We start from the raw sequence: 15,375 nt of genomic DNA on the forward strand, positions 1-15,375 counted from the left end.
GGTTTGTTATTAGGATGCTTTATAATATTCAAATGTTATGATTATTATGTGATTAGATTCATGATTTCATGTGTCTGTGTGATTCCCAGTCAAGAAAAACTTTCTCTAATAAGGTAGGTAAAGAACTTCTTTGCAACTTCATAGTTTTAAAAAGTTGCCCAGATCATTAAGAAGTTAAATAAGTTGCTCAGAATCATATAGCCAGCACTTGACAGAGGAAGAACTTTCAATCCAGATCCTCCCAGCTTCAAGGCTAGCTCTCTATCCAATACAAATACTGCTCTCATTATTGTTAATAAAAATAATGATCAAATCTGCAAACAGTGAGCTATTCTTGATTGATGTCTATCAGTTTCTAATCTTTTCCTAAATCCAGCAACATCTATTGAACCTTTCCTTCACACATCAGAAGTACTTTTAGATTGCATGGATGATAAAATAGATATTGTCTCAGGAAGAAAGTTTAACATGCCAGGATAGCCATAACTTCATAATGATTTGGGGGGAAAACACTAAGAGAAATGTGACTGCAGAATTTCTTCCACAACTAGACAATCATCATAAAATGGCTGTTGGTATTTCTCATCTGCAAGTGATGATAACTGACTAACAAGAAAACATTAAGCATCTTACATTGGATGCCCAGCCTCTGACAGAGTGCTTCTGATCCCTGCCTCTACTTCTTTTTTTTTCTTTACCTGAAGAGCTGGCTGTTTGTCATTCCTCTTGGGGGACTTTAGTCCACTAACTTGTTGCTGTTGTAGAAGAAGCTGTCTTGCCACCTGAAGAGCCTGGAAGGAAAGAAGGAAGGAAAACTTTGGCTTAGCATAGCACTCTGGGATGCTATTTCCCCAAATTCCTGTATGCTGGTCTCAAGAGTGGATCCCGATTTTGCCATGACAAGAAAAAAGGCTGCAGTACATAATCCTTCTTCCTAGAATGACTCGATTCCTTTTATAGATCCTGTGGGCTCTGGGCCAATTTTTCAGAATTTAAAAGGTACAAAAATCCATTTACTTAGAATTTCCTTATAATCTATTTTGTAATGATGATGATGATCATCATCATACGTAGAATTTATGGAGGACTTTAAGGTTTGCAAAGTACTTCCAGGTGGTATTTCATTTGATCCTCACATCAACACTGGTTGGTAGGTGTTTTCATTAATCTCATTTTGCAGATGAGGGAAGTCAAATGGCTTGTCCAGGACCACAAAACCAATAAGTGAATGAGGCAGGAATTCAAAGAAGGTTTTCCAGTCTGCCTGGATCTTTACCATGTTTGTCTTACTCTGAGGCAATATTGCCAAGAGATGCCAGGAGCAACTGAGAGAGAGAATTAACTGGTTTCACAGACAGGAGACTATCTCTTCTATTATCATATTCTTCATTTCACAATTATATTCTTCAATATTTCACCTTACTTGGATTCTCATGTAGAATTAGAATACAAATAAAGGACATTTCTTTGGGCTGACTAAAATGGCTTCTTTGTGATTTGGGGATATAAACAGATGCACCATAGCAGAAAAGACATGATCAAAAATGGAAAATCAAAGAATGTCTAGCTAGTGATTTTCTTTTCCCTACCATCTATTGAAAGGGAATGATGCTAAATAATTATTTGAAAAGTTGAGAGTTTATACTTTCAGTTGGAAGTCAAGCTATTTTAAGTTGGAAAGGACTTAGTGGAGAACTAATTAAACAATATTTTAAAATATTGAATCTATTCATCAGAGCTGCCTAAAGAAGCAAATTAAATTGGGAATATTTGTGAAACACTCAACAAATCTAGTTTTCCAAAATGTCAATCAAGGACTTGCCCAGATATGTGCAGGTGAGTACCAACACAGTCAAAACAAAAATTCCTAATAAGGAATTGTGATTTTTTTTGAAGAACACATGGAAAGAGTCAGAAATATTTCTATTATAATCAAGGCTGTGTGACATTAGAAATAAAGAATGGAAGATCCCAAAGACTCTGACTGCAATTCACTTAAAAGGATAATATTTTCTGAGTCAAATCATCCAGCAGCCAAGAAATTATACCTAAAAGAAGAAAAAACTCAAAACAGAGCTATGATCTCATTGATGCAAATTTTCCCTCCAACAATCCTGAGGCAGACAATAGCTCACCCATGCCATGTTCTCCTGTAAATTCACAAGAGGGTACCTAGCCAACCAGTTGCTTTCTTTACTTGCTTTCTCTTGACATGAGGATACTATTAAAGAATATAGAATGATTGTCCCTCTCATGTGTCATGTGACCATTCTTTTTTTAATTCAAATATTTATTTCATAACTTTTTTTAAAAATAACACAACCCTTGGGAGAGCCTGAAATACAAAGTAATTCCATTAGAAAAATAGAAATAATTGTGTCTATAGAACATCAAATCAAGCCACCAACTGACTTGGTAAATTCAATGGGAAAAAAACTGTTTGAATAAGCTTGTTGATTGAACTGACCAGCAAGAAACATGCTTGGATCTTTGTCTAAACTGGCCAGTCACTTGACTTTAGAACGTTACGTTCATAGATACTGCCACTGTATTATTAGTGAGTATTGTCATTATATACTTGAGAGATGTGTCTTCCTATTTATTCTAAGGATACTTATATATTATTTGTTGTGCAACATCTTGAGGCTATCAGAGGTGTAAAGTTACAAGAAAAGATACAGTTGGAATGGTGAGAATGTCTCATGATCCACAGGTCCTTGTCTCAGATAAAAGGAAAGTATATATACAAAGTGATCAGAAGGAAATGTGCCCAGCTTGAGGGACATGATGATGTGGGACCAGCAAGAAATAAACCTTCTGCTCTATGGCCAGAATCTTCGGCTGGGTGTGGTTACTGGAATATGAAAGCCAATGATATCTTAAGGTTTGGTATGAGGTTCCATGGCAGCTTCCTTTTGGAAAAACAGAAAAGGAAAGGGAGAGAGAAAATGACCAGAATGGGGGCATGGAAAAAGATTATAGGAAGGAACTCACCCACTCACCCACTTAGCCACCCTCCCCACAACCCCGTGTCCCATGAAGGCTCACTGCCGACTGCACTCACCACAACCAGCCCTTGAGATGGAATGGACAGTCTAGCTCGGCTGTGAAGAAAGAAACATGTTGGAGAGTGTCTGCCTGCAAGAGCCTAAAGAAAAAGGCTGTCTGAGAGGGACATCTGGAAGCCGGGACGCCTGGGAGAGTTGCCTGAGACTCAAGCCTGCTGTCTCACTGGAGGATTCACCATCGCTGGACTTAGGGTTTCCTTGTCTCCTTGGAGACGTTCAGTACATGCGTAGGTGTAAAAGTGGGCAGACTGAAGATTTCATTTATATCATATAAGAAAAATAGTCCCTTTGCAAGGTGCCTGCAGGAGCAAAAGACTTTGTTGCTACTCTCTTCGTGTCCTGAGCAATTTATCTTGAAGGGTTTATGGCTTTTTCATAGAAGAAAGGGAAGTGTTATAAATTTCAAGCATGAAATTCAGAATTCTCAGATCAATAAACTAGGTCTGGCTACTAGTTAGAAAGGTAAGGAGAGATTGTAAGCAACAGCAGTTAGGTGGGTCGGAGTAATATTTAGAGGAAAAGTGAAAATAAAAAGCTATAGTGGGAAAAGCCTCATTTTGGGATTAGAAAATCTTACTCTAAATTCTGGTTTCATACTTGCTTTCAGTTTGACCCTGGCCTAAGTTACTTAGATTTTTTTTTATGATTCCCAGTTTCCTCATCTGTTAAAGAAGGGTATTAATTTTGACTCAGAATTACTGGAGTATAAAAGATGTCTTGCACATTAGAATACCATAGAAATGTATTATTATATTCAAATTCAAACAATACTGCTCCATGTAAAGAGCTCACTACATGCACCAACAGAAACATTCCCTTCCTAGCTAGCAAGCTTCCTGTCTTTTCTTTCTTCATTTATTCTATAATAATGTTTGGGATTTAATAAGTATCACCCACCCATTCATTGTCAATGGGGGCTCCATTGTTCAGATGTAGTAGTGTTCTCCACTCAAGTTACTTAATTAAAGGAGAACTTAAAATTAAAATTAAAACAAACATTTCTTGAGTATTTATTATATATGTTTGTGACTACCAAGGTGAAAGGAGCATGGGAGTTTGAAGCTCACAGCATAGTTCCAGTCACTTATGGTCTCTGAGGCTCAATTCTCTCATCTACAAAGTGAAGACTTTAGACTCAATTACTTCTATCATTCGTTCTAGTGAAATGCCTGGCACATAGTTGCCAGTGCTAAAACTATGAGATTAATAATGACATATTTTGTTCTTGTTATTTGAAGAGGAAATAGCTCATCATTGATGCATTAAAAAAAAATACACAGAAGAGAACAGAAAGGAAATTCAGAAGAAAACAAAGATAAACAGGATAGCTTTGAAACTAACACTGAATGTATTATATACTACAAAAAAGAGCTATATTTAATAGAAGTGTGTGATTTCATATATAATCTTTTTCTGGTGTACTTTAGATAAGGAACTTTTGTTTTTGTAGCATTTGTTAAATTCAGAATTTAAAAACATAATTGAAATGAAAGTAAGAATTCAATTTAGTCTTAAAATACACATTGAACACTTACTGCAAAAGAAATGGTAAGAGTAAAGGCAACAGAAATAATATCAACAAGTGGTAATGAGGCCTTGCTTTGATTTGTAACACAGAAAGAGAGGAAGGAAATGGGAATTATTGAACACTTATTCTGTGCCAACTGCTGTGTTAAGTAGTGTGGGATTAAAATTTTAAGCAAAAAAGATGATTTATAACCTGAAAGTCATTCTACTTTGGAAAGACAAAACACAAAAGGAAGCTGAAAAGGAATGGAGAGATCTAAAGGAGAATGATTTTGAAACCCCAAATGACAGAAACAAGGCCAGAAGCAGAATGCAGATGAAGAAACTGAGTCTCTTTTTATAAAATGGAGGGTCCAAGAGAAATTCATCATCTGAAATTCGGAATTCAAATTTTCAAGAAGAGAAAGATGGGGTGGTAGGTTTTGTGTAGGAATATTCCAAGATGCAAAGGCCTCAGAGATGGGAAGATGTTCTTGGGTGACTAGGCCCCAGGGTGTGGGGAAAGTTGCAGAGTGGGAGTGCAGTAGAAACAGGATTTTGAAGTTCAGAAAGTCAGGACAAGAGGAGAAGAAAGGATATTAAAGATCGTGGAAGTTACTGAAGAGGTTGAAACATCAGAGTTCTACACTAGAGAAAAGAGATGAAAAGAGAGAAAGAGTGAAAAGCAACCACAAAGTCCTAACCATGAAAGACTGAGTGAACTGCAGTAACAGCAACTAAAAGAATGAAGGCTAAAGGAAAAGCCAGATTGAGTGGAAAGAATATAACCTAAATACTGGAATGTCCAGTCTGGAGTGCCAGAGAGACACTGAGGAAGAGTGCCAAAGAGGCACTGAAGAAGAGTTATCTTTTTGGCAATTGAAGATGAGGGTCTGGAGGCTACAGAAAGATCAAAGCTGAAGCTATAGATTAATGAGCATAACATTTTTGAGATCCTACATGTCAAATAATGAGTCATATTATAATATAGCTTGGATAATTATCATAAAATTCTCATCATATATCTCCCTAGCATAACTCTTGGCTCAGACAGAGTTTAAAAAACTTACAGAGAATGAGGACTATTCTAGTCAATTCAAGGAAGACAGAACCAGAGAATCATATGTCATGTAATAAATATTTATTTAGTATCTGCAAAGACACAAAGAGGAAAATAGTCTCTGCCTTTATGAAGCTTATAATCACAGAATTCTCAAATTGGAAGGAACCTGAAAAATCCCTCATTTTACATATGGGGAAACTGAGGTACAAAGAAGCTAAATTACTCAATGAATTACTAACATTGAAGAAAACAGATTCCAAGAATCCTTACTTTTTGCTCTATAATCTCTTCACTACAGACAGGATGACAAAATTTTGCAATGAAGTAACTATATCACTAAGACTTATTGTACCAAAAATGTATAAAAACAAAATTACATAAAATAGTTCTGAGACCCCAGGATTGACAAATCAAAATTACTACTCCCATCAGTAAATCATCCAGGTTCATTGATATACTATTTCTTGGTGCTCCAAGGCAAAAGACAAATATGCTCAAAAGGCAAATGTACCATGAGGATAAATCTATGTGAATTATAGAATCTAATCTAGAGAAATGTATAACCAATCTACCAATCACCTGGGAGGATGGTAGAGTGAAAACAGTACTGGACCTGTCTTCAGAAGATCTGCAATGAAATCTTAGCTATATTACTTACTAACTCAATGACCTCAATGTTATTTAACTGCTATAAACCCCAACTTCTTAATTCAACATCTTGATATAAAGCACTGATGTCCAAATGAACTGAGACAAAAGGTGATGAAAGTGTTTTGTAAATTGTTAAGTACTATGTCAAAGATAATTGAGTAAGAATTACAAAGCTATCAGTTAATTTTAAATGTGCATATAGATAGAATTCAGCATTGGAAAGAACTTGGAGGCTGTCAATTCCACCCTATACTTAAAAGGAATTTCCACTGTAATAAATAGAATAGAAAGTCCTATATTCTATTCAGCCTCTGTTTGAAGACTATCAATGATGAAAAAGTTATCACCAGAGGAAGCCTCTGAAAGTCACTGTGATTGACTGCACCTAGGGCTCATGGAGCTTGAAGGGGCTTTAGAAGAAGAGGAAACTCATGTTTAGGGTGGTTTTGTGACTTACTCAAAGTCACTTGAGTTACGTCAAAGATGGGACTGGAACACAGGTTCTCTCATTCAAGAGCTAGTATTCTTTCTACTGTACCAGGGGGTAAATAATATTCTTTTTTTTTGTTCCCCAAGGTATTTATTGCCATAGTTGTTTTTGTTTGTTTGTTTGTTTGTTTTTAATCCTTTTTATGTCCAATAAAGCTAACCTTAAAGAAAGGAGTAGAAAAGAAAAGGTTGACTTTATTACTGGACTATAACCTTCAGAGTAGGAAGAGATCTCTGAGGCAATTTAGTATAGCCCCATTACTTTAAAGAAGATAAAATAAGAACTGAGATAGGCTAAATGTCTTGTTTAAGGACACACAGGAAACAAAAAAAACTAAGATATGAGCTTTGGATATGCCCTTTGACTCCAAATCATTATTTTGATGAGGAGAATAACACTTTGCATGACTATCTCCAATAAAAAATAAGAAATTTAGTTGTACCAAAAAGGCATGTTGTCTAGTGCATATTTAATATAAATGAACTTCTGACAATTTAGTTATTTACAAATTGTTGCAGCTAAAATAGCTGTCTGGACCTGAAAATAGATGCTTCATATTTCTATCATATTGCCACAATTAGAGCTTTATATGATCATTTCTACCATTTGGTTCCTGAGATGCTTGAGTTAAAGACATGTATATATATGTATGTATGTATGTATATATGTGTGTGTGTGTACGTGTGTGTATATAGATATAGATGTAGATATAGATATAGATATAGATATAGATATAGATATAGATATAGATATAGATATAGATATCTTATATGGTTCATGCTTTGAAGACTTTTTACTGTCTTAATGAAAGGTTTCCTGGACTGGACAGATGCAACACTTCATTTATCAGACATATACCACATATTTGGCATATGATAGTAGTAAAAAGACCTGAGTGAGTCAAAGAATTTTATTTATTTTCCTGAAAGGCTTTAGAATAATGGTAAATATTTAAATTTCTAGAATTTTATGACTTATTACACTATAACAGTCTATTAGACATATTTCCTTCACTCATTCACAAAATATTTATTATGGTTTTAATAGGTATGATGTACTCTGCTTGGCATTACAGAAGATATGAAAATAATTAAGATATGATCCATACCCATATGTATCTTGTCATGATTTGTATCTTTCCCCCCTTCATTACTATTTAAAATTATAGGCCTTAACAAAATAGTAGATAATTAGTAGTTCAGACTGAAAAAAAATAAGTATATTCGGTGTTCATGTTTAGGTCATACCTATAAGTTAAAAGTGACAGAACTGACGAAACTGATTTACAGATTTGTTCTTGCAACAATAGAGCTACCAAGAGGATATTTTATATAGCAAGTAAAATAATAACAAAATTCATTTGAAAAGATCTAGAAGAATGATAAAGAAATAAATCAAGTAGGAATAAAAGAGAACCATTTCTTCCAGATTTTAAACTATATTATAAACAACAACCATCAAAAAATATTTGGTACTGGTTAAGTAATGACAAAGTAGAATGAGTAAATGAGTAAAAAACAAAAAATAATTGAATCTATTATGCAGTGTATATACTTTTGATATACTGTTTTTTCCCCTGAAGCAATTGGGGTTGACTTGCCTCAGGTCACACAGTTAGGAAGTGTTAAGTACCTAAAATGAGATTTGCACTCAGGTCCTCTTGACTTCAGGGCTGATGTTCTAACCACTGTTCCACCTAGCTGCCCCTTGATATACATAAATTATTTAAAAAACAACTGTAGGTGACAATAGAGGCTGAGTAAACTGGAAAAGGAGTCTGGCAGAAATTAGGCTTAGGACATTATTTTACACCATATACCCCAATCAACTCAAATGAATACGTTATCTGCATATTAAAGTTCAACCATAAAACAATTAGAAGAGAGTTCCATTAGGTACTTTTTATAACTATGCCTATGGGGTGAATTCTTAACCAAAAGACAGAGGCAATTACAAATGATAAAACAGATAATTCCAATTACATGAAATAGGAAAAAAAAATTGAATGAACAAATTTAAAGTAGAATAAGAAAGGTAGTATGTGCTTAGATAAAAATATTTTTTTCTTTGTATCATCTCTGTTAAGGATTTTATATACAAGAAAAACAAACAACTAACAAAAATATATATGACAAAATGACACGTGCCAAAAAATAGGCAAATGATATGAAATAACAATTCTCAAACAAAATGCAAATGGTTACCAACTATATGAAAGAAAACTCCAAGTCACTAAAAACAAGAGAAATACAAGTTAAAATTCTCAGGTCTTAATTCAACTTAACACATTCTCAAAGATAATAAATAATAGGAATGGGAATAGTTAGTATTGGATTGATTATAGAAAGAAAAGTACACTAACACATTATTGATAGAACTGTTAATCAGTTCAACTGTTCTGAAAAAAATGTTTTTGGAATTATGAGAGGATAACTAAAATTTCCATATCTTTTGACATAGAGAATCCAATGCAAGGTATATGCCCACAGGAAGTAAAGGACAAAAATAATTTCATATACATCAAAGTTTTTATAGCAGCCTTTTTTATAATAGCAAAGATTTGAAAACAAAGTCAACACCCATTAATAGGAGAACATTTAAACAAACTGGTACAAGGTAATAAAGAAAAACTACTCTTATATAAGAAAGAATGACTATGATGAATATAGAGAACTATGGGAATCTTTATATCAATTGATACAAAATGAAGACCAGGAAAAAAAAATTACAAAATGACTACAACAATAGAAGTGGAAAAACCTACAATAGAAGAAACAAAACTGAATAGTGTTAAATTATAACTAACAAATTTGGTGCAAAGAAATATGACAAAAAACCTTCTCCCTTCTTTTCTAAAGTAGTAGGAGAGGACAGGTGTTGGTGACTACATATTATAAGCTTTTTCAACATGTCTCCTTTTCCACTTTTTTCTGTTATTGTCATAATGAATGACTCTGAAAATTTCCTTTTAAAGGAGAGAAGAATGTTTTGAGGAAGGTAGGTAATATAATAATGTACAAATATCAATAAAATGTATTTTTTAAAATAGGTATAGACTTATTGCCCATCTATCACTTATCACTGAAGCTGAACTCTATTTTATTTTTTCTTAAAATTAATTTATATTACTTGTATAGTGATACTTATTCTTTTGTTTTATTTTGTTTTAGCAAAAATTATTTTATAAGCAATATTTCCTGTAAATTTCTGACCTAAGAGAAATGTCCTCTCATAAGTAATTTGTAACACTTAGATGAGAAGACCCAATAAAATATGGGTCTAATTCATAGCAGTCTTATTATTAGAGTTGAGAGAAATGGTTTTTGCAAGTCTACCATGCTAATTGTCACAGTTTCAGAATAAAGGCAAGTTTGAGCCATATACCCTTCCTCTAATTTCTTTTTCAGAGACTCTCCCCAACTCTGAAGACCAAACCTACTTTAAATATAATTTCAAGGATTAATCAATAGCTATTGGGGTAGGAGAAAAAGCCAGTAATAAAAGGGGAAGATAGGAAGCTAAGTAGTAAAGGAGTCCCATTTCCTTTCTTAATTTCTTATACTTTATCAAGTCTACCTAATCTGACTCAAAAAAAAAGAAAAAAAAACCTAATTTACTGAAGGCAGTCCAACCCCAGCAACCAGCTACCATCATAACAGCAGCATTCATCATTGAACATGATTTGACAATCTCTCTGTAGAAAGATCCAGGATTGAGTCAGCACAGAAACTGTCACCCTTTTTCTTTAAACCTAACAATCATTCCAGTTCTGAACTGAAAAGGAAAAGGTCTAAGGATCAGTATTTTCTTTTTAAAGACAGTAATCGATAGAACTGGGCAAGTACTTATAGAGAAATTGGAATAATTCACCTACCAAAAACCAGGTAACCCTCTGACTTTAATATGAATGAAAACAATCGACTATAAATTTTCACCAGTAAACTTCTTTGGAATAGCAGGCCAGCAGAACAGCAAGCTGAACTTACAAACTCTATCTGGTTGATAGAGGTCTATTAGGTAGACAGACATCCCTAATGCAGACACAATGCCCCTAATATCTATAAAACTGGTATTCATATAAAAGAACAGGAACACATTCTCCTTATGCAATTGCAAGATATGTCAATTCTAACCCATAAGAGGGCATTTCATCTCTCTGGCCCATCCAATTCTTGTTCCCCTTTCAGGGATTGCCGATAAAAATTTCAACTGACCAGTGGTATAGACTATCCAATTCACTTTGCTTATGCCTCAAAGAAGCAGGAACATGCATTTGAAGTGGTGACTTAGAAGGAAAGGCTCTATACACTACCCCTAATCTTTCAAGTTTTGACAGATCACTGAAGAAAACGTCCTTTATTTTAGGGTCAATCACTAATATATGATATTTAGGCAAGGTATTTCATGTAAGGATGTAAAACAGCTTGCAATCTTTTAAAACTACTTTTAAATCTAGTATATATAAAAATAAGTTGATATACTGGATGACTCTACATCCCCCACCCCAAATCAACATCAATGAAATGTTAAGAATTAAAACTGATATTAAAAGAACAGCAAATGGAAAAATTCAATTCCCTATCATCATTGCTGCCTTTCTCATAGGACAACTTCTCTAGTGACAATTACTTCCCTGGATGTGTAAATGTGGTCAAGAGAACAATGCATGATAAAGAATTATTTCTGTGAAAGAAGATAAAATATTTTCCTAGATTCCTGATGCTTTAATATAATGAGTTTGCTTATTATTGTGAAATATAGCTCTGGTCCTAGATTTTACATATAAAAGCAATGCTTTCCCCTTAGCACTTTATGGGAATTGGCTATCATTGCTGAGATCTGTTATTTGTATTTCCTCTTTTTATTACTTTCCAATGGAATATAACTATAAAAACATGAGCATGGATGGATTCTCATGGTAGAAGGAGAGCTTCTTAAGGGTAGGGGAAGTTTCTTTTTTTGTCTGCATCCCTAGAACTGAGCACAGTGCCAAGCACATGGCGAATACAGAGTAATTACTGAATGATCATTGAATTGCATTAGTGAGGCATTCAGATTATTTTCAAGTATGTTGAATTTCATTTTTTAGGCTGTTTTTTGCTTATGTGAAAAAAGGAGAGAGAAACAAAAAGTTTCCAAAAACGAACATTAGCTTTGGGGAAGACAGAATTGTGCAACTGCGCTCAGGCACCGTGCTATGATTTGTAAGCCCCGACAACAGGGCCAGGTTCTCATCCTGTGCAAAAGCCCCAAGAATCCATCCATAAGGGTATCAGAAACCTACAGAGAGTTCAATTATTCTGCTATGTGGACCATCCCAAAATGAAATCAAGAGGGCCATTTGGGATCAAGTAGATTCTTTAATTACTTGAGATGATGGGGAAAGTCTTCTCAGACAATCAGAATAGACCTTTTCAATACCCATACATATGTGCATCTATCAGTAGTTATATATGTAAGTATACAAGTCTATTAGAAAGATAATAGACAGGAAATTTCAGGAGAAGAAAGACAACTGCATCTCTTGCAAAATCAACTGAAACAGGTTTAATAGCTGTAAATAGGCAGGAAGTCTGTTTGAAGTCTCTTACAAAGGGGAGAGGGTGAGGTGGGGGTGGAGACTCCCACCATTCCAAGGAGTCACAGTGCCCCATAATACCATGTTGGGGCACTGGTTCAGTACTCACTAATGGAGCAAGTGCCAGACGCTGAATCACCAACACCAATTCCTGCACTACCAGAGTTTTCTTTGGCAGTGATCCATCCAAGTACTGACCATGCCTCAGCCTGTTTAGCTTATGAGATTTGACAAGATCATGGTCTGGGGTGCTATAGCTGCAGGCCATGTCAGCATTGCAATGAAACACAATCCAAGTTTATTATAAAATGTATAAAATATCAAGTTGGAAAGGCGGCGTCCAAATCTTGGTTTTGTTCCATGTTCAAGATGAATGCTTATTAAAAAAAATAGTATCAACCCCACTCTTTCCAGGTTCACTGTATAGCATGCATGACAAATAAGGGTGGTGAATCTAAGGAGATGTCAAAAGTTCTCTCTTAACTCACTGTGGTCTGCAGTGGCCAGAAGCCCATGTAAAAGACCTGATTATGAATACGATAGATTCACTTTTTTGTATACCACAAAGTAATTTTTTGAAAAGACATAAACTATCTGAATATATTTCTTAAAGAATGGAGAATTCCCATGGCTTCACTGACTATTTTGATGGTAGTTATTCCAACAGCTCCCTGGATAGTGTATTGTTTTTTTTAATATTTACTTTTCACTGTTCATGTTTCAGATGTCCAGTATGATATTAAGTCAGAAGCACTTTGCTGGGCCTACCTCAGGAAGATGATAATGATGATGATGATAACAATAACATTTATATAGTATTTTAAACTATGCAAAGCCATTTTAAAGTATTACCTCATTTGAGCCTCACAACAGCCCTGAGAGGTAAGTTCTATAGTTAATCTTCATTTTTCCAAGTCAGGAAACTGAGATAAAGAGAAATTAAATGACTTGTTCAAGGTAGTAAGTGTCTGAGGCAGGATTTGAACTTCCGTCTTCATGATACCAGATCTAATGTTTTATCCACTGTTTCTCTAAATAAAATGAGGGAAAACCAAAGTCCTAATTTTCTCATTACTCAGACCTTGAGAAAGTAACTTCCATTTCCAAGAAATGGAAATTTGTTGTGAGGCTCTTCTATAAAATGAAGGAGTGACTTATTTTATATATGTGATTAATGAAAGCAATAGCCTTGGAATCAGTAAAGAACAGACTCTTATCTCACTTCTAATCCCCTTTGTCTGACCACACACTTCATCTGTAAATAAAGGCAGATATCATGAATAGTAGTTGTTTTACAGAACCATAATGAAGATCAAAAAAAAAAAAAAAAAGTACCTTTGTAAAAGACTTTTGGAAAAATACAAACCTGCCAAAACAACAGCAGCAATAAAACCTTTGGCATTTAAAGTCCTTCCAACATGGCCCTTTCCTACTTTTCCATTATTTTCATACTTGATTCTCCCACTCCATGCACTCTATGATCATATTATGCTGGTCTTGCTTATTCCTTACATATGACATTATGTCTCACGATTATGTCTCACGTTTTCATTGGCTGTATGGATGCTCTGCCTCTTTAATTTCATCTCCTGGCTTCCTTCAAATCTCATCTAAAACCTCTCTTTCTGCATGAGGGTTTTCCTACATTCTACTATCCCCACTACCTTTCTCTTTGAGATTACCTCCTATTCACACTGTGTACATAGGATATACATATATAGTTATTTCTATGTTCTCAGTCCTATTAAGACAGGTGCTCTTTAAGGAAAGGGCAATGTTTTTACTGTTCTTTCTATTCCTGATACTTAGCATAGTAACTAGAACATCTTAAGTGCTTAATGAATGCTTGACTGATTAAATAAAAACCTGCTATTAATATATGCTACATATTCACAGAGAAACAATAACAAAACTTTATAATCATGAAAAGTTGTACAAATTTTATTCCATTTGGTCCTTACAACTCGGCTAGATGAGGAATGCATGTAGAGTGATTTCCACTTTACAGATGAAGAAATTCCATATCAAAGGTTTCAAGTCATCCATCTAGGTCTCAAGGATACTAAGGGGAAAGATATGTTCTGACTCTGAATTCTGGGATCCTTTTCATTTTATTTTTATAACTATGTGGAGGATGGAATTGAAATGGGTGAGGCTCAAAGACCAATTAGAAGATTAATGCAAAAATTTAGGTGAGAGGTAAAAAGGACCTCAGGGTAAGGACATATTACTGAAAAGAAAGTGTTCATGCAGCACTATGAAATTACACTACTCCTAAATGCATTATTTTGTCCATTAAAATTAGTCCATTCATTCTCTCCCCCCTCCTCAATATACTCATTGCTGTCTCTGCCCTGATAATCACCATTGACTTGCCTAAAATTTCCTCTATTCATGATGCAAGATTTATTATTTAAGTATAGATCTTTTCCCACATATTGAAGCACCCAAGATTTTCTTCCCGTTTTGAACTATAATGCTTCTTATTGATAGTTAGATTGCATATAGAAGTGTCCTGACATCTTCTTGGATATAGACCTTCCAGTCATCTCTTCTGACCTTGGCAACATTTATGCTCAATATAGAAAGGCACAGAAACCCCTAAGCGCCATCAAAGAGAGATGCTCCCAAAGAATCTTCTGCTAGACTTCAAGCTTGCATGGAGTTCAGACACTTTTCTTTGCTCTTTTCATGTCTTAATGACGTTGAATTCTATGGAGCCCTAACCTCACTGTAAACTATAATTCTCTCAATTTGTTTTTAAAAATTATTATTTATCTGAAGATATTTGTTATCCAGCCACTAAAGTTCATTAGACTTTTTAGCAACATTTAATTTTTCACCTCATGCTCCAAATTGACATTTGTGCTTAGTCTCATTAATGGTCTTGTGGTCTCCATGGGGAGTGTCACAGTTCCCTATACCAGCTTCTTCCAATTTTCAGGAGGTCTGTCATCTCTTTTGGTTTCAAAGCTGATGCTTGCTAGGTGTGATGGCACATGGCTGAACTGCTTAGGTA

The 15,375-nt window shown here is 34.7% G+C and overlaps 1 protein-coding gene across 6 annotated transcripts in view; it reads right to left on the reverse strand.

Moving 5' to 3' along the window:
• The window catches only part of FOXP1 (forkhead box P1), a 375,727-nt gene that overhangs the window by 176,733 nt on the left and 183,619 nt on the right, over positions 1–15,375 (reverse strand). For 5 of the 6 annotated variants that reach the window (XM_031945438.1, XM_031945560.1, XM_031945495.1 and 2 more), the window contains one exon: positions 699–791. The exons of the other annotated variant lie outside the window; for it this stretch is intronic. In XM_031945438.1, the coding sequence (XP_031801298.1) occupies positions 699–791 (93 nt within the window). The remainder of the gene's footprint in view (positions 1–698; positions 792–15,375) is intronic. 6 annotated transcript variants of the gene reach the window in all.

This window comes from Sarcophilus harrisii, chromosome 1 (genome assembly GCF_902635505.1).
Source record: "Sarcophilus harrisii chromosome 1, mSarHar1.11, whole genome shotgun sequence".
In the NCBI taxonomy this organism is placed as follows: Eukaryota; Metazoa; Chordata; class Mammalia; order Dasyuromorphia; family Dasyuridae; genus Sarcophilus; species Sarcophilus harrisii.